The 27954-nt window shown below is 43.7% G+C and overlaps 1 protein-coding gene across 2 annotated transcripts; it reads right to left on the bottom strand.

Moving 5' to 3' along the window:
* Positions 1–85: 85 nt before the first annotated feature.
* Positions 86–27954, bottom strand: LOC106576412 (uncharacterized). Of its 2 annotated transcripts, none has more exons than XM_014153567.3 (15): positions 27734–27954; positions 17911–17974; positions 17630–17775; positions 17360–17443; positions 17130–17212; positions 9913–9989; positions 9784–9821; positions 5949–6019; positions 5585–5710; positions 5263–5363; positions 2712–4895; positions 2198–2502; positions 1792–1950; positions 1470–1589; positions 86–1065 (listed from the first exon to the last, which is right to left on the bottom strand). In XM_014153567.3, the coding sequence occupies exons 2-15, from the start codon at positions 17930–17932 to the stop codon at positions 970–972; spliced, it is 3612 nt and encodes a 1203-aa protein (XP_014009042.2). In that variant the 5' UTR covers positions 17933–17974; positions 27734–27954; the 3' UTR covers positions 86–969. The 2 variants fall into 2 exon arrangements, with proteins under 2 accessions (XP_014009042.2, XP_014009043.2); XM_014153568.3 differs by having other exon boundaries at positions 1470–1580.

Below are 27954 nucleotides of genomic sequence, written 5' to 3'. Positions count from 1 at the left end.
AAAAATAGAAATTCTGATGTTAAAATTGATGGATGAGGTCAATAACTTTTCCATGATTGACAACAAACATACACATAGCCACACATGAAGCAGCTCATTTATTTCATTGCTCTCTGGTTATTTCGCACAATGTTTACGCAGCACATTTAACAAGTAAGGGATATGGCCGTTTTCACCTGATCTGCCAGACCCATACCGTACGCTACAAATTCACTGCGGATTGGACAACTCATCTCCAACTCTCAACCAATGAAGTCCCTGATACAATTACACTCAAAGACATATCCAGTCTACAAGCTTTGAGCTGTGACGACTAAGGATGCGTTTACACAAGCAGACCAATTCTGATACTTTTTCCACTAATTGGTCTTTTGACGAATCAGATCTTTTCCAGAGCTGATCTGATTGGTCAAAATACCAATTAGTGGAAAAAGATCAGAATTGGGCTGCCTGTGTGATGCAGCCTAGACAGTCATAAAGGCAATGCACATTTACCTAGGCTTTCTCCAGAATGATCATAATATAATATTTATAAAACAAAAACAAAATGAGAAGCAAAGACAATACTTTTTAACTAAGAAGTAATTAGGAGGTCCCCGGTGGAGAAGGAGAAATTCATTATACCAGTTGGCTCCACAAGAGGGTTCTCTTCTCTGTACTACCCATAGCTCCATGTCCATCTCACCAGAGAACAGGTGCTAACCTTACTGCGCCAGCGACTCTGGGCATCTATCTCATTGTAGTTCCCAAGCCACAAGATCTACTTGAAATAACGGTCTTCTCACACTACAGTTTCCGATTGGATTATTTCTAAACAAAATATGAAATCTATAGAAAAATCTTCATTCAAGGTAAGAGATATCAAAAGTCGGGCTCCAGTCTGTCAGCCGGGAGGCTGTGTTACACCTGGTAGAAATTGCACTTAAGCAGATGGGCTGAGACCGTTTCCCCCTCAGCAGATGTCAGGGTTCATTTCTTGCGAGCGTGTTTGTATTTGTCCACGTAGGCCTTCACCAAGTTTGCCACTTTCCCAGAGTTCACCTCTCCGCTCTTGCTGTGGCAGACCTGAAATATAAAATGCCCTCAGCAAATCAAAAAATAAACAGACTGTTTTGTTGGACATCCTATGAGTTCTGCTGGGTTATTCATCTTATTTTTAATACTCCTAAAAGCTAAGTATTGTTGATACTCCTAAAAGTGAAGTATTTTTTATACTACTAAAATGTAAGTGTACTCCTAAAAGCTAAGTATTTTAATACTCTTAAAAGCTATGCATTTATAATACTACTAAAAGCTATGCATTTATAATACTACTAAAAGCTATGCATTTATAATACTACTAAAAGCTATGCATTTATAATACTACTAAAAGCTAAGTGTACTCCTGAAAGCTAAGCAGTTTTAATACTCCTAAAAGCTAAATTCAAATACCAATGTCAAAATGTTACTGGAGGTTTTTAACCACTCACTTTTTCAACTGCTTTGCGTACAATCTCTTTGTACTCGTCCTTGGTGATGTCCTTGTTTTGGTAGTAGGGTTTCATGGCTGCTTTCACTTCATTGACAGCTCTCTCATGGATCTGTTGTTTCTAAAGCAGATATCAAGTTAAGAAATCTAGTTCTAATCTAATAAAAGGATTATTCATTCTCTGGGTCAGAATGCAAACACAAATCATTCACTAGCAAAGTAGCTCCCCACAGTATATACAAAACATAAAGTATAGGAAGCCACTTGAGAATATTGAGAACATTGCCTGGTGCTGTGGTTATTATTTGTGGCGGTGACATTACCTTTTCTTTCTTGGAGCTGTCTGGGGGGGCGGCCCTGCTGTGCTGGGTGGTGGAGGATGGCATGGCCATGCTGTGGGCCTGGGCTGTGGTGGCGCCACCTACTTTGGTCATGGTGGGCATGAAGGGGGCTTTGCCATGGCCTGTCATGCTGCTCATCATCTGGGAAAGAGACATGGGAGATATTCAGGAGGACAATTCCCTCCAACCGGGACACACTACTATGCAAATACAACACACTTCTGAAAGTGCTATCCCGGAAATACACTGTTGATATACAGTTGATAGAATACAGTTGATTGAAATACAGTTGATTGAATTAAGTATGAGAGAAGTGAAAATACTCAAACATTGATTGGGTCCAGAAGATTATATTTTGACAAAGGATACAAAATACTCCTGTCCTTACCTGTGTTGTGCGGCTATCTGGCTGTATGGCTGTCATGCTGCCCTGCTGCATGGGAGGTGGTGGTGGAGGTGGTGGCGGGAGGCCCTGGGCAGCTGTCACAGGGACCTGCAGGAGAGGCACTGAGGAGTGGAGGTGCATGGGGACCTGAGGAGGCATCCCGAAGGGGGGTGGTTGCAGGCTGACAGGTGGGCCTCGCGGGCCCATTGGGTAATGCAGGACGTTCAGTTGGGGAGGCATGACGTTCAGGGCGGGTGGAGCTTCTCCTTGGGCATTGGGCTGGGCATTGGTCTCACTCTGAGCTGGGTCTGAATAGATAAAAACAAATATCAAGAATAATATTAGAATACCTAATGTACATCTGGGCTTTTATCAAGTTTTACATTGGTGGCAGAAGTGGGATCCACATCAACTGCGCATCAGACATCAGTAATACCATTTCGATATGCACAGTGAAACTAGTAACAGTAATTAGTTCATACACTCCATGGCACACAATCTAAAGAAGAGTTCTGACCTGCTGTTGACGTCTCCTCCTGCCTGCTCCAGCTGCCAGAGCCTGCACCACCCCCTCGATCTCTCCTGGAGTAATAGTTCTGCACGTCTGCCGGGAGTGTCCTCCGCACAGCCCAGCTGGAAGCTGATGACCAGCCGGAGCGGTCCATCATTGATTCGCCCATCTCAGGGTCCTTCCTGCGGCCGCCACGGTTCTCGTTGAATCGGCTGTAGGCGTCGCCCCCTGAATTGTTTGAGGTCCCTGAGAATGTGTTTCTGGGCTGCCAGCGGTTTTCTGCCTGCTCCCCCTGTTGGTTGGAGGTTCCGTAGGCTCCCCGGCCTCGTCCTGTGCCTCGTCCACGATCTCCGCCCCAGCTTTTATCTTCCCAGCGAGGGCCACTTGTCACCCTGGCCTCTGTGTCAGCACGCGCCTTCTCCATAACCCAGTCAGGATTTTCCCTGCTGGGGGAAACATCTGCAAAGCCACCGTTTTCAGAGCGGCCCGCGTCTCTGGCCGGCCTCTCTGGGAAATTCCTTCGAGAGGAGTCGCAACCCGGCCCAGCCCTCCATCCATCTCCAGTCCAGCGATTCCTCTTCCGTGGTGACTGTCCCCCTGAGTCCGGGCGCTCCGGGGACGCACCTCTTCGGTAGGACCTGTTTCTGGACCTGGAACTAGATCTAGAACGACTCTTAGAGCGCTTCCTGTTTTTTCTCTCACGGCTACGGTCACGGCCCATCCTGGGGGCGTCCCTCTCAGCGTCCCGTTCCCTGCTGCGGCTGGACGGGGGGCTGCCCGAGGCCTGGTGCTCCTTGTTGCGCTCCCGAGATCTGGACCGCGACCTCCTCGACGAATCCTGCTTCGACTCTCTCTTGGGAGACCAAGTGGTGGCAGCAGAGTGGAAGCGTGACTTGCGCTGCCTGCCATTCTTCCTTTCCTCTACCTTTTCCTCTCCAACCGAGCTTTCCCGTTCCTGCCTGCTACCATTCCTCTTGTCTTCCGGGGCCTGGCTTGTGGACTCGTGAGCTGTACTTTCAGTCTCTTTTGGTGGATCAGAGACCAGGTTGGTGCTGCACTCACTGCTGGGTGAATCACAGTCTATCGGTATTGCTTCTGTGTCATCCTCAGACAGACCGTCCTCTTTGCTGCCGGCTGCTGATTTTTCATTTTTGACATCCTTTGGATCATGCCTGTCCTCCTCGGACACTTTTGCTTCTGAGGTGCCTTGAACTGTCTGGGACGCATTCCCATCTGGAGAGTCACAACGAGTAGAGCCAGAGCAAGATTCAGGCTCTGCAGTGGGGCAGGGAGAGGCCTCTGCTTTCTCCTCCTCCACTGAGGCTTCATCATCTGATTTCACTTCTGTTGGATCGGCAGTGGCTTCCACAGTGTCAGCATCTTCCTCCCCAAGTTGTCCTGACTGCCCAGACTGGGGGCTCTCCAATGGTCTCTCTGGTGAGTTGGAAGAGGTGGGCGAGTTGCTTTTCTCTGGGTCTTCTATTTGGTCCGGGTGTTTCTCCCCTGCACCTTGGTCCCTGTCGGGGGAGAGCCCAGGGGTATTCAGCTCTACATCTGACGACAGTGATTTCTGGTCCCCTTCTTCACCATCCTCCTCTTCCTCCTTCCCACAATTCTCTTCCTCAGAAAGATCATCTACGCATGGCTGGTCCTCAGTGTCCTTCAGGGCATCACAAGCAGAAGGTGCAGGATGGCCTTCCTCCTCAGTAGGGCTGGAGCTGCGCTGCACAGCCTGTGGGCTCACTGCAGTGTCTGAGAGCTGTTCCCTTTCCTCTACCTCTTTCCTCTGCTGTTCTAATTCCTCCTCCTCCTCCTCTTTGGCTTCCTCTTCTTCCTCATTTCCTGATGGGCTACTGAGGACGACTTTGGAGGCCTTTTTTCTAGCTGGGGCTTTCCTCTTGGCGCTGGGCTTTCGCTGAGCTGCCCGTTTGCCTTTCCTCTTACCAGCGGCTGCGGTGCTTTTGCCCGCTTTTGTGGGTGGGTTTGTGGAAGTGTCGGAATCTGAAGAGTGGGACTGCGAAGATGCAGGGTCTTGTGTAGGAGCTTGTTCCTCAGCCCTGCTGTGGCGGCCAGAGCGCCTAGTCGTCAGGGCGTCTGTCTGTTTGGAGGGGCCTTTGGAGCCAGATCCACAGGTGCCCTTCTTCTCCTCTCCTTTGGGGCAGGTGACTGCGCAAACTCTTCCCTGAAAGACTATTATGAGACATAATCATGAATTTTAGAAGTATTGTGAGAAACTTAAAAATGGTCTTACGTAGCATAAAATTAGGCATAACCTATGGATTAAAGGTTTGGTGCCTTCACAAAACTGAACTCCTAATGCCAGGGTACTGCACAACCCACACACGATGGAAATTATTCAGAAAAAGTAGCTTACTGCCACAATGTAGCTTAGTGTAGCTAAGCAGCTTACAGTCACCTTGCGTGATCTCATTCAAACTCCGTGATTCAAGCTAACATTTATACCGGGTTTTGGGAGGGGGGGGGGGGGGGGGGTCTGAGAGGGTTCCTTTGAACAGACTCACTAAATGGTTGATAAGCATTTCAAAGCAGGACTCACCAAAATGCCCCGAGCCGAGAGGTGAAGCAGTAGTAGAGAACGGTGAGAGGGGTCTCAGAGGAAAGGGACTGCTACTCCACTCAGAGGGATGGAACAACTGCCTGGGAAGGAAATATCAGAGCTCCACAAATTACACAGAGGAATTTCACTCATACTCTCAAAAATGGACTCAAAATCACTACCCACAAAACACACTTAAAATCACTGTTTCTATTGAAAAACTATCACCTTTCACAGGGTCCTTAACTCACCCGACAACCTCTACCTACAATATATACACACACTCCATCTACAAACATTCATTGTGTGCAGACCAACCCACTTCGAGTTGCCACTGGCAGGAACGGGTACAGCAACAGGCAGAAATGGGCAGTCCTGTGTTTTGCGGCTACACTGTTTACAGTCATCCTCAGACGGCTCCTCCTCGGGCACCCAAAGGGGTTCTGCACTGCAGAGTAGACAAAGGACACAATATACACACAGAAAAAGGACATCTTTCATTAGTTGTCTTTTTTTAAGTCAAAAACATTAACTTGAGAGAGAAAGAGTCCATCTATTTCAACTTTGTTAGGACAATGATGATTAGAACAGGGTTTCCAACAAATTGTTAAGTACCATAAGAAGTAGTTACTGTGTCTCTCCTCGGTGAGCTGCAAATCAAAATGTTAACGAAGTGGCCTACTCACATGCACTGTGTCATAGTCCCCATTGCTGTGCCTGTCTGGGCCGCAGACCAAGAGCACAGAGGTCCTCTCACCTGGAAAAGAGAGAAAACCGTTCAAAAGGAGGCTTGGCTGTTGCAAATACCAGACAAGCACCCAGTGGGAACAAATGGGCCTATGACGACAGGGGGCAACATTGATACTACTTATTCTATGTCAGAGTATTATCGAAAACTCTTGGCTGAGCAAATACGAACATGGGAAAGGCTACATCTGCTGAACATATTTCTAACCAACAATCTAAAATCAAATGTTATGTCAAATGCGCCGAATACAACTGGTGTAGAGTTAACCGTGAGACGCTTATTTACTAGGCCTTCCTAACAATGCAGAGTTTAAACAAAGTAGTAACACAAGAGGAATACAATAAAATACACAAGGAGATATATACAGGGAGTACCAGATCAATGTGCAGAGGTACAAGGTATTTGAGGTAGATATGTACATGAAGGCAGGGTAGTGACTAGGTATCAGGATAGATGACAATAAGAGTGAAATAAATAAGAGTAGCAGCAGCAAATGATGTGTAAGTGTGTGAGTAGGCGTGTGTAATGTCTATGTATTCAGTATTCAGACCCTTTACTCAGGACTTTGTTGAAGCACCTTTGGCAGCGATTACAGCCTCGAGTCTTATTGGGTATTACGCTACAAGCTTGGCACACCTGTATTTGGGGAGTTTCTCTTATTCTGCTCTGCAGAACCTCTCAAGCTCTGTCAGGTTGGATGGGGAGCGTCGCTGCACAGCTATTTTCAGGTCTCTCCAGATATGTTGGATCGGGTTCAAGTCCGGGCTCTGGCTGGGCCACTCAAGGACATTGAGACTTGTCCCGAATGCACTCCTGCGTTGTCTTGGCTGTATACTTTGGGTCTTTGTCTTGTTCGAAGCTGAACCTTCGCCACAGTCTGAGGGCCTGAGCAGGTTTTCATCAAGGATCTCTCTGTACTTTGTTCTGTTCATCTTTCCCTCCATCCTGACTAGTCTCCCAGTCCCTGCCGCTGAAAAACATCCCCACAGCATGATGCTGCCACCACCATGCTTCACCGTAGTGATGGTGCCAGGTTTCCTCCAGACGTGACGCTTGGCATTCAGGGCGACGTGTTCAATCTTGATTTCTTCAGACCAGAGAATCTTGTTTCTCATGGGCTGAGTCCTTTAAGTGCCTTTTGGCAAAATCCAAGCAGGCTGTCATGTGCCTTTTACTGAGGAGTGGCTTCTGTTTGGCCACTCTACCATAAAGGCCTGATTGGTGGAGTGCTGTAGAGATGGTTGTCCTTCTGGAAGGTTCTCCCATCTCCACAGAGGAACTCTAGAGCTCTGTTAGAGTGACCATTGGGTTCTTGGTCACCTCCCTGACTAAGGCCCTTCTCCCCCGATTTCTCAGTTTGGCCAGCTCTAGGAAGAGTCTTAGTAGTTCCAAACTTTTTCCATTTAAGAATGATGGAGGCTGTGTTCTTGGGAACCTTCAATGCTACAGAAATGTGTTGGTACCCTTCCCCAGATCTATGCCTCGACACAATCCTGTCTCGGAGCTCTACGGACAATTCCTTCGACCTCATCGCGTGTTTTTTTCTCTGACATGCACTGTCAACTGTGGGACCTTATATAGACAGGTGTGCCTTTCCAAATCATGTCCAATCAATTGAATTTACCACAGGTGGACTCCAATCAAGTTGTAGAAACATCTCAAGGATGATCAATAGAAACAAGATGCACCGGAGCTCAATTTCAAGTCTCTTAGCAAAGTGTCTTAATACTTATGTAAATAAGGTATTTTCACACACACACACACACACACACACACACACACACACACACACACACACACACACACACACACACACACACACACACACACACACACACACACACAGTGAGGGAAGAAAGTATTTGATCCCCTGCTGATTTTGTACGTTTGCCCACTGACAAAGAAATGATCAGTCCATAATTTTAATGGTAGGTTTATTTGAACAGTGAGAGAATAACAAAAAAATCCAGAAAAACGCATGTCAAAAAAGTTATGAATTGATTTGGATTTTACTGAGGGAAATAAGTATTTGACCCCCTCTCAATCAGAAAGATTTCTGGCTCCCAGGTGTCTTTTATACAGGTAACGAGCTGAGATTAGGAGCACACTCTTAAAGGGAGTGCTCCTAATCTCAGCTCGTTACCTGTATAAAAGACACCTGTCCACAGAAGCAATCATTTAATCAGATTCCAAACTCTCCACCATGGCCAAGACCAAAGAGCTCTCCAAGGATGTCAGGGACAAAATTGTAGACCGACACAAGGCTGAAATGGGCTACAAGACCATCGCCAAGCAGCTTGGTGAGAAGGTGACAACAGTTGGTGCGATTATTCGCAAATGGAAGAAACACAAAATAACTGTCAATCTCCCTCGGGCCTGGGGCTCCATGCAAGATCTCACCTCGTGGAGTTGCAATGATCATGAGAATGGTGAGGAATCAGCCCAGAACAACACGGGAGGATCTTGTCAATGATCTCAAGGCAGCTGGGACCATAGTCACCAAGAAAACAATTGGTAACACACGACGCCGTGAAGGACTGAAATCCTGCAGCGCCCGCAAGGTCCCCCTGCTCAAGAAAGCACATATACATGCCCGTCTGAAGTTTGCCAATGAACATCTGAATGATTCAGAGGACAACTGGTGAAAGCGTTGTGGTCAGCTGAGACCAAAATGGAGCTCTTTGGCATCAACTCAACTCACCGTGTTTGGAGGAGGAATGCTGCCTATGACCCCAAGAACACCATCCCCACCATCAAACATGGAGGTGGAAACATTATGCTTTGGGGGTGTTTTTCTGCTAAGGGGACAGGACAACTTCACCGCATCAAAGGGACGATGGACGGGGCCATGTACCGTCAAATCTTGGGTGAGAACCTCCTTCCCTCTGCCAGGGCATTGAAAATGGGTCGTGGATGGGTATTCCAGCATGACAATGACCCAAAACACACGGCCAAGGCAACAAAGGAGTGGCTCAAGAAGAAGCACATTAAGGTCCTGGAGTGGCCTAGCCAGTCTCCAGACTTTAATCCCATAGAAAATCTGTGGAGGGAGCTGAAGGTTCGAGTTTCCAAACGTCAGCCTCGAAACGTTAATGACTTGGAGAAGATCTGCAAAGAGGAGTGGGACAAAATCCCTCCTGAGATGTGTGCAAACCTGGTGGCCAACTATAAGAAACGTCTGACCTCTGTGATTGCCAACAAGGGTTTTGCCACCAAGTACTAAGTCATGTTTTGCAGAGGGGTCAAATACTTATTTCCCTCATTAAAATGCAAATCAATTTATAACATTTGACATGCGTTTTTCTGGATTTTTTGTTGTTGTTATTCTGTCTCTCACTGTTCAAATAAACCTACCATTAAAATTATAGACTGATCATTTCTTTGTCAGTGGGCAAACGTACAAAATCAGCAGGGGATCAAATACTTTTTTCCCCTTACTGTATACACACACGCAAAAATGTCTAAACCTGTTTACGCTTTGTCATTATGGGGTATTGTATGTAGATTGAGGAAAACAATTTATTTAATCCATTTTAGAATATGGCTGGAACTAACAAAACGTGGAAAAAGTAAAGGTGTCTAAATACTTAAAGAATGCACTGTATGTGTGTTTGTGTTGTGTGCGTATGTAGTGTGAAACTTTTGTTTCTTAGTTGCATCGCATGCATTACCTATCTGGACAGTTGGACTCTAAACCCATAAAATCTTGCAAGAGCCGAATATATTATTTATTATGAAATAGATACCCCTACAAGGGGTCTGAAATTACTAACCTTCTTCTTGCTCAACACAGAGGGGTCATCATCGCTGCCTGGGGAACACAATGTATCTTGTTACACCTCATGAATAAAATGCCAACAAATGAAGGAAAGAGGATTTATGCGAGGAGAATAAGCACATACATTTCCGAATAAGGCCTTTGACTTTGGCTTCTGATGTCCTCTCCGTCTTCGTTCTCCTCGATCTTCCTCCTTGTTTCCTTAAAAAAAAAAAAACATTTGGTTTTTACATTTGTCATAAAAAATGGCATGCATTGAAACGCGTGGCTTTATCGTGAATTTCTTTTGCAAAATAACTTCACATTAATAGACTTACACTTTGCCAGTTTATTAGGTAAACCACCCTGTTCACTAAATTTCTATATAAAGCAGGCAGACAGGCATCAAGGCATTCAGTTACTATTCGAATGAACATTAGAATAGGCAAAACGAGTGACCTAAGGAACTTTGAACGTGGTATGATCATCGGTGCCAGGCGCGCCGGTTCCAGTATCTCAGAAACGGACGGCCTCCTAGGCTTTTCATGCACGACAGTGTCTATGGCAGGGATCATCAACTAGATTCAGCCACGGGACAATTTTTTTATTGACCGGATGGTCAGGGGGCCGGAACATAACACATTTGTAGACTGCAAATTAACTGCAAGAATCCCAAACAGATATTTGACTAAACATAATAATTTCAAACCTTGTTTACATTTTTGTGCTAAGAAAACTGTGTGCGAGGGGGGGGCTAAAGACCTGTGGGCCACCAGTTGGGGAACCCTGGTCTATGGTTTACAGAGAACGGTGCGACAAACAAAAAACATCCAGTCAGTGGTAGGTCGGGTGGGAAAAAACAGCTTGTTGATGAGGGGGTCAAAGGAGAATGGCAAGAATTGTGCAGGCTAACATGCGGGCCACAAACAGGCAAATAACGGCGCAATAAAACAGTGGTGTGAAGAACGGCATCTCGGAACACACAACCCGTGGGGACTATTTTCCTGGCACACATAAGGTCTCTTGATAGCAATTGAGCAACGTTTCCATGCCCCGAAGAATTCAGGCTGAACTGTAGGCAAAGGGGGGTCTGACCCAGTACTAGATGGGTGTACGTAATAAACTGGCCATGGAGTATATTTTAAAAATAATTGTCAACATATAACACCATATTAAGGTAGAGAAACAACTAGCAGGTGGCCACTGCACTGAGGCTAGGAAACACTGTCACCACCGATAAATCTACGATAATAGATCATTTCAATAAGCGTTTTTCTACGGCTGGCCATGCTTTCCACCTGGCTACCCCTACCCCGGGCCAGCAGCTCAGCACCCTCTGCAGCAACTTGCCCAAGCCTCCCCCCGCTTCTCCTTCACCCAAATCTAGACAGCTGATGTTCTAAGAGAGCTGCAAAATCTGGATCACTACAAACCTCTCTTTCGTATCGTCCGAGATCCCCAAAGATTGGAAAGCTGCTGCGGTCATCCCCCTCTTCAAAGGGGAGACACTCTAGACCCAAACTGTTATAGACCTATATCCATCCTGCCCTGCCTTTCTAAAATCTTCGAAAGCCAAGTTAACAAACAGATCACCGACCATTTTGAATCTCACTGTACCTTCTCCACTACGCAATCTGGTTTCCAAGCTGGTCATGGGTGCACCTCAGCCACGCTCAAGGTCCTAAACGATATCATAACCGCCAGTCCATGTCAGAGCAAAAACCAAGCCATGGGGTCGAAGGAATTGTCCGTAGATCAACGAGACAGGATTGTGTCGAGGCACAGATCTGAGGAAGGATACCAAAACATTTCTGCAGCATTGAAAGTCCAAAAAAACAAAGTGGGCTCCATCATTCTTAAATGGAAGAAGCTTGGAACCACCAAGACTCTTCCTAGAGCTGGCCGCCCAACCAAACTGAATAATTGGGAGAGAAGGGCCTTGGCCAGGGAGGTGACCAAGAACCCGATGGTCACTCTGACAGAGTTCTATAGTTCCTCTGTGGAGATGGGAGAACCTTCCAGAAGGACAACCATCTCCGCAGCACTCCACCAATCAGGCCTTTATGGTAGTGGTCAAATGGAAGCCCCTCAGGAAAAAAAGGCACATGACAGCCCGCTTGGAGCTTGCCAAAAGGCTTCTAAAGACTCTCAGACCATGAGAAACAAGATTCTCTGGTCTGATGAAACCAAGATTGAACTATTTGGCCTGAATGGCAAGCGTCACGTCTGGTGGCAGCATCATGCTGTGGGGATGTTTTTCAGTGGCAGGGACTGGGAGACTAGTCAGGATAGAGGCAAAGATGAACAGAGCAAAGTACAGAGAGATCCTTGATATAAACCTGCTCCAGAGCGCTCAGGACCTCAGGCTGGGGTGAAGGTTCACCTTCCAACAGGACAACGACCCTAAGAACACAGCCAAGACAACACAGGAGTGGCTTCAGGACAAGTCTCTGAATGTCCTTGAGTGGCCCAGCCAGAGCCCGGACTTGAACCCGATCCAACATCTCTGGAGAGACCTGAAAATAGCTGTGTAGCAATGCTCTCCCATCCAACCCAGCAGAGCTTGAGAGGATCTGCAGAGAAGAATGGGAGAAAGTCCCTAAATAAAGGCGTGCCAAGCTTTTATCATCATAGCCAATAAGACTCGATGCTGTAATTACTGCCAAATAAAAAACGTACCCGATTTAATCTGGTTACTACTCCTGCCCAGTAACTAGAATATGCATATAATTATTGGCTTTGGACAGAAAACACCCTAAAGTTTCTAAAACTGTTTGAATGGTGTCTGTGAGTATAACAGAACTCATATGGCAGGCAAAAACCTGAGAAGATTTCATGCAGGAAGTGGCCTGTCTGACAAGGTGTTGTTGTTCTTGCCTCTGTTTATTGAAGAGTCAGGATCTTAGCTGTAACGTGACACGTCCTACGGCTCCAATAGGCTCTCAGAGCCCGGGAAAAAGCTGAACGATGTCGAGGCAGCCCCAGGCTGAAACACATAATCGCCTTTGCCAAGTGGCCGATCAGAGGACAAAGGAATTAGGCGCGTGCCCGAGTCGACCCCATGCTGTATTTTCTTTCGGCTGTTTACCTAATTGCAGATTCCCGGTCGGAATATTATCGCTTTTTTACGAGAAAAATGGCATAAAAATTTATTTTAAACAGCGGTTGACATGCTTCGAAGTACGGTAATGAAATATTTAGAAATCTTTTGTCACGAAATGCGCCGTGCGCATGACCCTTATTTACCATTCCGATAGTGTCCTGAACGCACGAACAAAACGCCGCTGTTGGAACATAACTATGGATTATTTTGGACCAAACCAACATTTGTTATTGAAGTAGAAGTCCTGGGAGTGCATTCTGACGAAGAACAGGAAAGGTAATCAAACTTTTCTAATAGTAAATCTGATTTTGGTGAAGGCTAAACTTGGTGGGTGTCTAAATAGCTAGCCCTGTGATGCCGGGCTATCTACTTAGAATATTACAAAATGTGCTTTCACCGAAAAGCTATTTTAAAAATCGGACATATCGAGTGCATAGAGGAGTTCTGTATCTATAATTCTTAAAATAATTGTTATGCTTTTTGTGAACGTTTATCGTGAGTAATTTAGTAAATTAACCGGAAGTTTGTGGGGGGTATGCTAGTTCTGAACGTCACATGCTAATGTAAAAAGCTGGTTTTTGATATAAATATTAACTTGATTGAACAAAACATGCATGTATTGTATAACATAATGTCCTAGGTGTGTCATCTGATGAAGATCATCAAAGGTTAGTGCTGCATTTAGCTGTCTTCTGGGTTTTTGTGACATATGCTAGCTTGAAAAATGGGTGTCTGATTATTTCTGGCTGGGTACTCTGCTGACATAATCTAATGTTTTGCTTTCGTTGTAAAGCCTTTTTGAAATCGGACAGTGTGGTTAGATTAACGAGAGTCTTGTCTTTAAATAGCTGTAAAATAGTCATATGTTTGAGAAATTGAAGTAATAGCATTTCTAAGGTATTTGAAAATCGCGCCACAGGATTCAACTGGCTGTTACGTAGGTGGGACGATTTGGTGCCACCTAGCCCAGAGAGGTTAAACAAAGAACTGAGTAAAAGGTCTGAATAATTATGTAAATGTGATATCAGTTTTATTTTTAGTAAAAATGTTTAAACCCATTTTTGCTTTGTCATTATGGGGTATTGTGTGTAGATTGAAGAGGGAAAAAGTAAACCAATTTTAGAATAAGGCTTTAACGTAACAATGTGGAGAAAGTCAAGGGGTCTGAATTCTTTCCGAAGGCACTGTATGAGCTTGTCTGATCATCACGCTTACTACTGCCAACTACAAATGTCAGAATTCTATGGAATGCCATTAAAGGTTTTATAAAAAATAATGCAACTGCATTTGCATCTCGGTTGAATGAATCACAATTAAAGATATCATAATGGGAAATGTTAACTGCATTTTCAAACAACACTTTTTTCAGACCAGGTACCCATTACTCTTTCCAAAGTCAAGACAGAACTTAATTTATTGACAAGATTAAGCAGAATTTGCCATCCATCGAGTTTGACTCAACCATGACTTCCATGGCAATTGTCCCAGTCGTTTACTGGCCAACAAGCTATGATCAATTAGCAACTATTGAATCTGAAACAGGGGAATTACTATCAGAACCCAAATTAAATCAAAGATTGTTCTATAAATAACTGTACATCTCTGAATGTAACAGCAGGTTTGCTATGTAAAGGGACTATAGCCGATAGAGAAGGGCCGATGGAACGACATTGGTCGTTTCTAGTCTGATTATATATCGGCTCAGCCGTTCTCTACGATGGAGGACTCCAACTCTACTTACGAAATTACAATCGTTTCCCCATTTTAAACATTTGGGAGGAGATACATGTCCTTCCTTAGATAAAACCATTGCTAGACATTTTTACAGAACGTTCAAATCAAGTCAATACAACCTCAGTAGATTAACCAGCAGAATATATTTGGTCAAAATGAATATATTGCCATGGCTGAATTTATGTAGTTCAATGCTTCCCATGTCTCGCCCTTCTGGCTATTGCGATAAAATTCATGGTGTGGTTTCAAAATGAATATGGCAAGGTAAGCGATCCAGGAAAAAATTAACAAACTTACAAAGATGGGAAATACGTAGGAGGACTAACTGTACCAAACTTTAAATAGTATTTCCAGGCACTATCATTTCAGCCCATCCTAAATTGGTTTAGACATGATTCCTCCACCCCCTAACTGAGTATAGAGAGAAATATGGTGTATCCCATTGCCCTGGAAGAGGTGGTCTTCACTGATATCGCTTAATGTCAACTACGCTTTGGTCCTATTACTGCTTACACAATTTCTACTGCTTACACAATTTCTATTTGGCGCAAAATTGAAAAACAATGTAACTGTGAATCAAAATGGCATGCCCATACTCAATTATTTCACAATAATGCCTTGATCTGGAGGGCGGCCTTTTGCTCCCCCTAATGGTCCAAATATGTAATCACTACACTTGCCGATATCATGGACAGCAATGGTTTGAGAACATTTCAAGATTTGAAAGACATACACATTACCAAGCAACTCCTTTTTTTCTATATTTACAATTTAGGTCATCTATGCCAATGACAAGATTTATAAATAACTGATCTGGGTTCCCAAAAATAATTACTCTCTATAATACATAAACAATTTTTGGAAAGCTCATTCTGTGCTCGCCATTAAAAAAGTATGGTCCAAAGAGCTAAGTGAATCTGAACAACCATTTAACTAGAATTGAATATAGAAAAATACGACCTTGGTGTCCTAACCATTAAACTTAAAATGTATAAGTTGTTAAATACAGTCTTGACCACCAAGGAAAAGTTTTACGATGAAATTGGCCCCAACTCCCAACTAGGGTTGTAATGACCGCAGTTAAATTCGACGTGACCGTGGGGTCACAGTAATCTCCTCTTATACACTCTGGACATGAGTTGGTAGTACCCAAATTGCTTACAACCATCAGGTCGCTAATGGCCTGGTACTCAGGGCTGTATTGTCCCTAGCTGCAGGAACATGGTTGGAGAGCCTGTGGCATAAAGAGTTTGGGCGGAATATCACCTGCTGTGCAGCGAGGATGCATACTCCTCAGAGTGGTTGATCCGCAAAGTGAAATAAATGTTCTTATAAGCCCAGACATTTCTATAGGCAATCCTGTGTGAAAGCAGAGTTTTGATGGTTGCCACTAAAAAGAAGAGGATCCCAGCTGCTACTATATTTATTTCTCAGCTGCTCCGCTATAAAACCAAAGTAGCCTACCGGCATAATTTAACCTGCGGGAATGCGCGGCCTCCATTCGCTATTTGAGTGCATATGGATGATGCGTTTGTCCCCTGCCCCTGTTCCTACCCATTTGATAATGGGCCATTCTAAATCAAAACTAATTGTACATATTAGTAAAAACAAATTTAAATTGAAAATAGTCTGATGGGTGAAAATATGAACACTTGCGAGAACAGGGTGTGCAGCCTGAGGCAAGACACAGAGTGCAAGCTTTTTATGCAACTTTTTCAAATAGAATAGTCTAGTCGCATCATGCAGTCCACATGTTTTGATTTCTAAGAAATTCTAAGGTTTGTATCAGTCACAACTAAATTCGCCAAATAACTACAGATAGAGATATGGGGGGAACTGACACCCAACTTGTGTTGCTAGGCAGGGTGGGAAGGGGGGGCAGATAGAGATATGGGGGGAACTGACACCCAACCTGTGTTGCTAGGCAGGGTGGGAAGGGGGGGCAGATAGAGATATGGGGGGAACTGACACCCAACCTGTGTTGCTAGGCAGGGTGGGAAGGGGGGGCAGATAGAGATATGGGGGGAACTGACACCCAACCTGTGTTGCTAGGCAGGGTGGGAAGGGGGGGCAGATAGAGATATGGGGGGAACTGACACCCAACCTGTGTTGCTAGGCAGGGTGGGAAGGGGTGGAAAACATGATTTGGGGTGGTGGGGGGCACCTCTGTTTCTTTACATAACAATTGTATTACTACAAAATCCTGTGTGATCAATATAATAATTTCTCTGTATGTATTTCTTAGTGTTATTATCCTTTAGAGTACAGGTACATGTGGTATAAACAAAGTGTGTAAATTAACATGTATATTGTACCTGTAACACCACCTCCAACAAAAAATGTACTAAACAAATAAAAACGTGGTAAAAAATGAATATAATAATGCAACGCAAAGTGACTGCCATTAAGCTGCACACTGTTTGAATGCTCCAGAAGTTTAAAGACAACGTTTGACCACAAAGGCTCTTTGTCAGGTTAACTCTGCAGCAGGGCAACTTTTTCACTAACGCAAGACCTCTACTCACTTTAACAAACAGCCACTGGCTTCCGGGTCTGTGCAGCCACAATTCTCTGGCTCTGATTGGCTGACTCTCTTCTTCACAGGAACCTGAGATTCACATCACAACTGAAGTCACAGCACGTAAATTCTCCCTGCATAGTGACTAAAGCTATAATATAGCTTGTGAAGTTTCATGACATGCCATTTATAAATTGTGAAACAGAAGGTAGAGCCAGTGGAGAAACCCCTGCTTACCGTCACACATCCCAGCACAGCGTCACGTTTGTAGACAACATTGAAAGGCTGCCTGTCCACTGGGCAGGATGGAACTGCCTGCAACTTAAAAACACAGACAAAAAAAATAAACATCAGTCCACACACATCTTAGCCATGTATAGTCAGTCTCCTGAGCCTCACCGGGAGTAAGACCATGGCTTATCACAATAGACAACTTGCCAGTTGCAGCACTATCTGTTGCCAATGAGAGTGATGTGTCTAGGGGGTAGGACAGTACATGGTGCTTACCTCTGCCCATCTGAGGAGGCAGCTGAGGCAGAATAAATGGCAGCAGCTGTCGGGCATGGCCAGGACACAGCGGCCCAGGGCGCCCAGGCAGATAGGACACCGCTCCGCCTCTTCCGGCTCCGGGTCGCCCTCTGGGGTCTGTCCGTCTGACAACCAGAGAGACGTGGCACAACAGCTTGTCATTCAACAACAAACTTGAGGGTAGAGACGTTTAAATTAAACCATGGTGCCAAAGCCCACTGAAAGATATTTTTCATGATGACTGGCTGGCAGTTACTTACCATTTCCCGATTCACCCGTCATCTTTGGCACAGTGTTGCTTTGTCCCTAATGACCAGATGACCCCTGGAAATAAAAATGTATGAGAGATTCTTGTTAACAACCCAGTCACAGTGCCATCACTTAATTACATTGAACTTGAGATGTGTGTGTAACCAAATTGTCAAGCAAGTTTTACATCAACTTTAATGCATTATTTACACAATGGCCAACTTAATCCTTAAGAGTCTATTGACACACCTGTGTGTCAATTTAAGTAACACTAAAAAATATTAGAAAATCTGTCAGTTTAAACTAGAGACATCGGTATTTTTGAATGGCCTGCATCGCAATCCACCGCATCCGACTATGCCGGCCTTCAACATCTGCCGTGGAAGGTGGCCGAGCTATAGCGGTGTTTGTCAGACCATGAGACATCCCAGAAATCTGTCTTCTCACAAAAACGTCTGTAGCGTCAGAACGGCCTACAAACTATTACTACTCTATGGAAAGGGGAGACTCTCACGAACACGGCGATGTTCTCTGTTTTGCTCTACAACCCCCACAAGTGTCACAGGACTCGTTTGAAGGTAACCCATACAAACCAATGGAAGTATGGAGGTAGTTTTGTGCCAACAAATATAAGGGGTTAATTATGCATCCAAAAAACAAAAAATATTTCCTGAGCCTTCTTATATCTCCTAGATATAGGACAGACACTTTATTCCTTATGATTTATTTTTGGACTGTCTTGTATGAATGTGTTACTCAATGCGTTTCTATGGGCTATCGTATTAAAGGCCAAATTCAATATTTGATCAAATAATTGACAAGTTACAAAAAGTTACCCATCTTCCTCAGATTCTCATCAGATCGTCAAAAAAAAAAACGCCAAGGTACCTTGCTAGCCATCTTGTAATTCTGGAAGTCTAGCCAACCCTATTTATAGATGTATGCAATACTTTTGGCTAAAATACCGTAACGCTACGCTAGCTAAATTATTTTTTTGGTTTAATATAGAATTGACTGGTGATGTCATTGAGATCAAGCGATAAAATTAAACTGTCCTCGATTTTCATTTAATTTTCCTGCCTTTTGGAGAATGTCCTTTTTATCAATAAGCGTTTTATTAGGTCCCACTGCTTTAGTAAGAACTTCTCACTTGTAAGTAATTGTAAAATAGATTTCTGGAGGTTGTATTTTTTTTATATGTACTCAAATGTATCTATCCCCTTGTCTGTGAACATCTAATGATACCCGGTCAGCCCATAATTTAAATGTATCATCAATCATACTTGGCTTAAAGTCGCCGTCCATTACAATTTCTCAGGTAGATCAGGTCTGTTTGGATACCTTTTATTTTGGTGATCTTTGTCCAGATCTTTATAGTGTTATTTATACAGGTATTTTCTATCTTCCTAGTGTGTGCATTGATTGTTTTCATAAATATAGTTGCACTTGGTTTTTCCATTTGGTGGATTCCATTTAGCTGTTGATGCCGGGTTTATCCAAACAAACATTTATTTTAGTTGGTCAGCTATATAATAATTCATTAGGTTTGGTAATGCTATTTACATTGTTTGATTGTAAATAAGCAATGTAAACAATCAAACAATGTAAATAAGCAATGTAAACATTGTTTGATTGTTTTAAGTTGGACACGGACTGTTCATCCTCCCCATATGAATTTACTCAGGAGTTTATCCCACTGTTTAAAAGTGTTTGGAGTAATAGTTTTTGATAGATTCTGGAACAGGAATACAAATCTTGGGAGGACATTCATTTTAATAGTTTAAATTCTTCCCGTTATTGTTAAAAAGGCACCAATGTCCATATTTGTAGGTTGGTCCTGTTTAACTGGTTTCCCAGAATTGCAAAGTCAAGTCTTGAGGGATAGTAATCAATATGTATTTCAGTTTATTTTGATCCCATTTAAGTTTAAACTTAGTTTTGATGTCTTGGGATATTGGTTGACTTACAGTAATTGGTTCTGATTTCCCTGTATAAAGTTTGTATCCAAATACGACACTATGGTTTTATTTCATCCATAGTGGCGGGAACCCTAGAGAATAATGTACCATTTACCCTTATTCTGACATTTGGTGTTTTGTACATCATTTGCAGCAAGTTCAGGAAAGTTTCACTAAAGTATTATTATTTGTTTCTGCATCTAGAGTTAGCATAAGCAAATAGTTTTTTCTTGAGCGTGTTCCATTACATTATTTATTTTTATGAATTTAACTAGGCAAGTCAGTTAAGAACAAATTCTTATTTACAATAACGGCCTACCCCGGACGACGCTGGGCCAATTGAGCGCCGCCCTATGGGACTCCCAATCACGGCCGGATGTAATACAGCCTGGATTCAAACCAGGGACTGTAGTGACGCCTCCTGCACGGAGATGCAGTGCCTTAGACTGCTGCGCAAATCACATTAAACGTTTGCCTAACATTATCGCTCAGAAGTCTGCTGGACACAAAACCCATTTGCTCAGAGTTTATGATATCTGGGATTATATTACTTAATCTATTTGCAATAATTGATGTAAGCAATTTTTGGTGGTTGTTCAACAATATTGGTCAATACGATGCACATTCTGCTGGATCGTTACCTTCTTTATGAACAACAGTAATAATAGCGGTGTTCCAGGTTGGTACGTACTAGAGGTCGACCGATTAGGATTTTTCAACGCCGATACCGATTATTGGAGGACCAAAAAAGCCGATACCGATTAATCGGGCGAGAGATAGATAGATATAAAATAATGACAATTACAACAATACTGAATGAACACTTATTTTAACTTAATATAATACATAAATAAAATCAATTTAGTCTCAAATAAATAATGAAACATGTTCAATTTGGTTTAACCTGTTAGGGCTAGGGGGCAGTATTGACACGGCCGGATAAAAAACGTACCCGATTTAATCTGGTTACTACTCCTGCCCAGTAACTAGAATATGCATATAATTATTGGCTTTGGATAGAAACCACCCTAAAGTTTCTAAAACTGTTTGAATGGTGTCTGTGAGTATAACAGAACTCATATGGCAGGCAAAAACCTGAGAAGATTCCAAACAGGAAGCGCCCTCTCTGACAAGTTGTTGTTCATCTTGGCTCTTTTTATTGAAGACTGAGGATCTTTGCCGTAACGTGACATTTCCTACGGCTCCCATAGGCTCTCAGAACCCGGGAAAAAGCTGAACGATAGAGGCAGCCTCTGGCTGAAACACATTATCGCGTTTGGATAGTGGCTGGTCAGAGTACTCTGAGACTCACGCTCGTGCACGAGGGCACGAGATGTATTTATTTTCTCTCTCTTTGTACGTATACAGGCTTTCCCGGTCGGAATAGTATCGCTTTTTTACGAGAAAAATTGTATAAAAATTGATTTTAAACAGCGGTTGACATGCTTCGAAGTACGGTAATGGAATATTTAGAATTTTTTTGTCACGAAATGCGCCATGCTCGCCACCCTTATTTACCCTTTCGGATAGTGTCTTGAACGCACGAACAAAACGCCGCTGTTTGGATATAACAATGGATTATTTGGGACCAAACCAACATTTGTTATTGAAGTAGCAGTCCTGGGAGTGCATTCTGACGAAGAACACCAAAGGTAATCAAACTTTTCTAATAGTAAATCGGAGTTTGGTGAAGGCTAAACTTGCTGGGTGTCTAAGCCGAGCTGTAAATAGTAATAACACAAGAAGACACGGCGAGAACACATCTAGAAACATGTCAAGACAACCAACTCTCTACTCGAGAAAATACTAATGAAAAATCTTGACTGAATTTATACAATACAAACAAATTACAACCATGACATCACACCAAGTTCCTGACGTAACTTTGGAAGAATAGGGCTAACCACACCCACATACAGTTGAAGTCGGAAGTTTACATGCATCTTAGCCAAATACACTTAAACTCAGCATTTCACAATTCCTGACATTTAATCCTAGTAAAAATTCCCTGTCTTGGGTCAGTTAGGATCACCACTTTATGTTAAGAATGTGAAATGTCAGAATAATAGAGAATTATTTATTTCATCACATTTTGTCCCATTCCTCCTGACAGAGCTGATGTAACTGAGTCAGGTTTGCAGGCCTCCTTGCTCGCACACGCCCTTTCAGTTCTGCCCACACATTTTCTATGGGATTGAGATCAGGGCTTTGTGATGGCCACTCCAATACCTTGACTTTGTTGTCCTTAAGCCATTTTGCCACAACTTCGGAAGTATGCTTGGGGTCATTGTCCATTTGGAAGACCCATTTGCGACCAAGCTTTAACTTCCTGACGGATGTCTTGAGATGTTGCTTCAATATATCCACATAGAATCATGAGGGAAATTATCTATTTTGTGAAGTGCACCAGTCCCTCCTGCAGCAAAGCACCCCCACAACAGGATGCTGCTACACCCGTGCTTCACGTTGGGATGGTGTTCTTCGGCTTGCGAGGGTTCCCCCTTTTCCTCCAAACATAACGATGGTCATTATGGCCAAACAGTTCTATTTTTGTTTCATCAGACCAGAGGACATTTCTCCAAAAAGTACGATCTTTCTCCCCATGTGCAGTTGCAGTCTGGCTTTTTTATGGCAGTTTTGGAGCAGTGGTTTCTTCCTTGCTGAGCGGCCTTTCAGGTTATGTCGATATAGGACTCGTTTTACTGTGGATATAGATACTTTTTTACCTGTTGCTTCCAGCATCTTCACATGGTCCTTTGCTGTTGTTCTGGGATTGATTTGCACTTTTCGCACCAAAGTATGTTAATCTCTAGGAGACAGAACGCGTCTCCTTCCTGAGCGGTATGACGGCTGCGTGTTTCACATGGTGTTTATACTTGCGTACTATTGTTTGTACAGATGAACGTGGTACCTTCAGGCATTTGGAAATTGCTCCCAATGATGAAACAGACTTGTGGAGGTCTACAATTTTTTTATCTGAGGTCTTGGCTGATTTATTTTGATTTTCCCATGATGTCAAGCAAAGAGGCACTGAGTTTGAAGGTAGGCCTTGAAATGCATCCACAGGTACACCTCCAATTGACTCAAATGATGTCAATTAGCCTATCAGAAGCTTCTAAAGCCATGACAATTTTCTGGAATTTTCCAAGCTGTTTAAAGGCACAGTCAACTTAGTGTATGTAAACTTCTGACCCACTGGAATTGTGATACAGTGAATTATAAGTGAAATAATCTGTCTGTAAACAGTTGTTGGAAATATGACTTGTGTCATGCACACAGTAATATCCTAACCGACTTGCCAAAACTATAGTTTGTTAACAAGAAATTTGTGGAGTGGTTGAAAAACGAGTTTTCATGACTCGAACCTAAGTGTATGTAAACTTCCGACTTCAACTGTACTAGATTCCTGCCCAGTCATTAATCATTTCTGTCTGCAAACATCAAAGCAGTGACTCGCTCCTGCAAGTTCATGCTACAACATCGGTAGAGTACGACCCTGTCACACACAGGAAGCGGCGCAGGTCCTAATCCGGGCACTTGTCATCTCCCGTCTGGACCACTGCAAGTCGGTGTTGGTTGGACTCCACGCTTGTGCCATCAAACCCCTGCAACTTATCCAGAATGGCACAGCCCGCCTGGTGTTCAACCATCCCAAGTTGTCCCCGCTCGTTTGCACGTTCCACTGGCTTCCAGTCGAAGCTCGCATCCACTACAAGAACACTTGACTGAGGAAAAATATACAAACTATGACTGAGAAATGTGGTTGTCCCACCTAGCAATAGTAAAATGAATATACCAACTGTAAGCTGCTCTGGATAAGAGTGTCTACTAAATGATTAAAATGTAAGTAAACTATAATCCTATAGGGGTGAAGGCGGCCCAGTATATCACTGGTGCTTTCACTCATCCAGGATATCTACTCGAAACAGTGCCTGAGGTAGGCACGCAGCATCAAGGATCCCACACACGCGCTGTTCTCTCCCTTACCGTCGGGCAGACGGTATCAGAGCATGAGGTCTGACACCAACAGGCTCAGATAGAAACTCTATCTACAAGTCATCAGACTGCTGTGATTCTCCACAACTTAGCACAACTGGATATTGGCCTCATCCCATCAGTAGAGGATGCCTGGTTATTCTTTAAACGTGCTTTCCTCACCATCTTAAGCATGCCCCATTAAAAAAAACAGATATAGCCCTTGGTTCACTCCAGACTTCACTGTCCTTGACCAGCAAGCACAAAAACATCCTGTGGCGTACTGCATTAGCATCGAATAGCCCCAGCGATATGCAACTTTTCAGGGAAGTTAGGAACCAATACAAACAGTCAGTTAGGAAAGCAAAGAATAGCATTTTCAAACAGAAATATGCATTTTCCAAAAGGTTTTGGGACACTAAAGTCCATGGAGAATAAGAGCACCTCCTCCCAACTGCCCAAGGCACTGAGGCTAGGAAACACTGTCACCACGATAAATCCATGATAATCATGAATTTCAATAAGTATTTTTCTACAGCTGGCCATGCTTTCCACCTGGCTACCCCTACCAACAGCTATGCACCCCCCGCAGGAACTTGCCCAAGCCCCCCCCTGCTTCTCTTTCACCCAAATAGCTGATGTTCTGAAAGAACTGCAAAACCTGGACCCCTACAAATCAGCTGGGCTAGACAATCTGGACCCTCTCTTTCTAAAATGATCAATAAATTGTTGCAACCCCTATTACTAGCCTGTTCAACCTCTCTTTCGTGTCGTCTGAGATCCCGAAAGATTGGAAAGCTGCCGCGGTCATCCCCCTCTTCAAAAGGGGAGACACTCTAGACCCAAACTGTTATAGACCTATATCCATCCTGCCCTGCCTTTCTAATGTCTTCGAAAGCCAAGTTAACAAACAGATCACCGACCATTTCGAATCCCACCGTACCTTCTCCACTTTGCAATCTGGTTTCCGAGCTGGTCATGGGTGCACCTCAGCCACGCTCAAGGTCCTAAACGATATCATAACCGCCATCGATAAGACATTACTGTGCAGCCGTCTTCATCGACCTGGCCAAGGCTTTCGACTCTGTCAATCACCTCATTCTTATCGGCAGACTGAATAGCCTTGGCTTCTCAAATGACTGCCTCGCCTGGTTCACCAACTACTTCTCAGATTGAGTTCAGTGTGTCAAATCGGAAGGCCTGTTGTCCGGATCTCTGGCAGTCTATGGGGGTGCCACAGGGTTCAATTCTCGGGCAGACACTTTTCTCTGTATATATATATATATATATACATGATGTCGCTCTTGCTGCTGGTGATTCTCTGATCCACCTCTACGCAGACGACACCATTCTGTATACATCTGGCCCTTCTTTGGACACTGTGTTAACAAACCTCCAGACGAGCTTCAATGCCATACAACACTCCTTCCGTGGCCTCCAACTGCTCTTAAATGCTAGTAAAACTAAATGCATGCTCTTCAACCGATCGCTGCCCGCACCTGCCCGCCCGTCCAGCATCACTGCTCTGGACGGTTCTGACTTAGAATATGTGGACAACTACAAATATCTAGGCATCTGGTTAGACCGTAAACTCTCCTTCCAGACTCACAGTAAGCATCTCCAATCCAAAATGAAATCTAGAATCGGCTTCCTATTTTGCAACAAAGCCTCCTTCACTCATGCTGCCAAACATACCCTCGTAAAACTGACTATCCTACATATCCTTGACTTCGGCGATGTCGTTTATAAAATAGCCTCCAACACTCTACTCAGCAAACTGGATGTAGTCTATCACAGTGCCATCCGTTTTGTCACCAAAGCCCCATATACTACCCACCACTGCGACCTGTATGCTCTCGTTGGCTGGCCCTTGCTTCATATTCGTCACCAAACCCACTGGCTCCAGGTCATCTATAAGTCCTTGCTAGGTAAAGCCCCGCCTTATCTCAGCTCACTGGTCACCATAGCAACACCCACCCGTAGCACACGCTCCAGCAGGTATATTTCACTGGTCATCCCCAAATCCTCCCTTGGACGACTTTCCTTCCAGTTCTCTGCTGCCAATGACTGGAACGAATTGCAAAAAAAATAAAAATATCACTGAAGCTGGAGACTTATGTCTCCCTCACTAACTTTAAGCATCAGCTGTCAGAGCAGCTTACCGATCACTGCACCTGTACACTGCCCATCTACCTCATCCCCATATAGTTATTTATTTTTTGCACCCCAGTATCTCTACTTGCACACCATCATCTGCACATCTATCACTCCAGTGCTAAATTGTAATTATTTTGCCACTATGGCCTATTTATTGCCTTACCTCCCTAACCTTACTACACTTGCACACACTGTATATAGATTTTTCTATTGTGTTATTGACTGTACGTTTGTTTATCCCATGTGTAACTCTGTGTTGTTTTTGTCGCACTGCTTTGCTTTATATTGGCCAGGTCGCAGTTGTAAATGTATACACTTGCCCCCATCCCCAACAATCGTGTAAACCTTGTACCTTCCTGTATTATACTTATGCTAAAATGTTTATTCTATTCTACTGAGATCTCCAGAGTGTCGAAGCGGTCTAAGGCACTACATCTCAGTGCTAGAGGCGTCACTACAGACCCTGGTTCGATACCAGGCTGTATCACAACCGGCCATGATTGGGAGTCCCATAGGGCGACACACAATTGGCCCAGCACTGTCCAGGTTAGGCATTGGCCAGGGTAGGCCGTCCATTGTAAATAAGAGTTTGTTCTTAACTGACTTGCCTAGTTAAATAAAGGTTAAATTAAATAAACTTTAAAAAACAAAAATAAACACGGTCACAAAGTGGACATAGCCAGTTGATAAGTCAACGTCTGCTTGGTAAGTGGAGCAACGGGAAAGTTTGTACAGCTGAATGCATTCAACTTAAATGTGTCTTCCGCATTTAACCTCTGAATCAGGAAGCAAAACAACACCATCCAGTGAAAGCCAGAGCAAACGGGTTTACCACAGTGGCAAGGGTACCACAAAAGGCCTTGCTTAGTCAGTCTGTAAACTCTGGCTAAAATAAAGGCAGGACCCGGACAGAGGCATAGAGATTCAAATTAAATGGGTTATACTGGTGAGGGCAACACTCTCTACCATGTCAGCTGCTAAAATAACTAAACGTTAACTAGCCATGTTCTCTATCATCCAATGCAATCTTGGATTATTTAATTTACCAGCTAGTCAGCCAACTAACATAAGCTAGCTAGCTTCCTACCATCTAGTAAATTTGGCGAGTTGTGGTCTTGTTTTTTTATTTTCTGTCCAGCTAGCTAACCAAATACAACGCAGCTAGCTGTCAAGTAAGTTGCCATGTAATTTAGTAAACATTATCTAATGCCCTGCGGTCACTGACGTTAACAATTTAAACGTTGATGTGGCCCATGAGTGATATAACACGACCCTTCAACTTCGTGTACTAGTCCCCCTCAAACGTCAACTAACTTTGTTTCGCTGGTTAACCAGCTACTTGTTCTTTCTACTAGTTTGATAACTAAGTTAACTAGCTAGCGTTAGCTGGCTAGTTAGCAATTCAGATAACGGTAACAAGATGGTCATGATCAGGCGCTAGTCAGCTAATTTACCTCACTACTTTTGGTTGATATAGGCTAGTCAGCTGTTAGCTAACGTTAGCTGGCTAGTAACAACGTAATTGTATTTAGGTCAGTAACAAGAAACAAACATGTTCATAGCTAGCTAGTTAATTATTCAACTTTATTGGCTAACGAGACTGGCCTGGCCTACAGTACAGACGCTATATTAGCCACGATAACAGCTACCTAGCTAGCAGCTAACGATATATTTTTTATTATTTTTTGCTAACGATACTTTTGCTTGCTAAATTGGTTATCTAGCTACGTGTTTGTTGACTTACCCGAAGCTAAATCAATAGCTAGAAAACTGTCCTGGTTGTTTATTTTTTGTTGTCCCACTTATTTCCGTGTATTGGTCGCCAAAGCTAGAAGATAACCTGGACATAGCCGAATAGATTGCACTGCTAACTCGTTAAACATTTAAGAACGCCTCGGCCACATGTCTCGATGTCTGAAACATGTGAAGTTTAAAAGGGACCGCACAGTGTCGCTGCAATACATT

This window comes from Salmo salar, chromosome 17 (genome assembly GCF_965601325.2).
Source record: "Salmo salar chromosome 17, fSalSal1, whole genome shotgun sequence".
Classification (NCBI taxonomy): domain Eukaryota; kingdom Metazoa; phylum Chordata; class Actinopteri; order Salmoniformes; family Salmonidae; genus Salmo; species Salmo salar.
The sequence above is the reverse complement of the archived record's forward strand: the minus strand, read 5'-3'. Positions and strand labels throughout refer to the sequence as shown.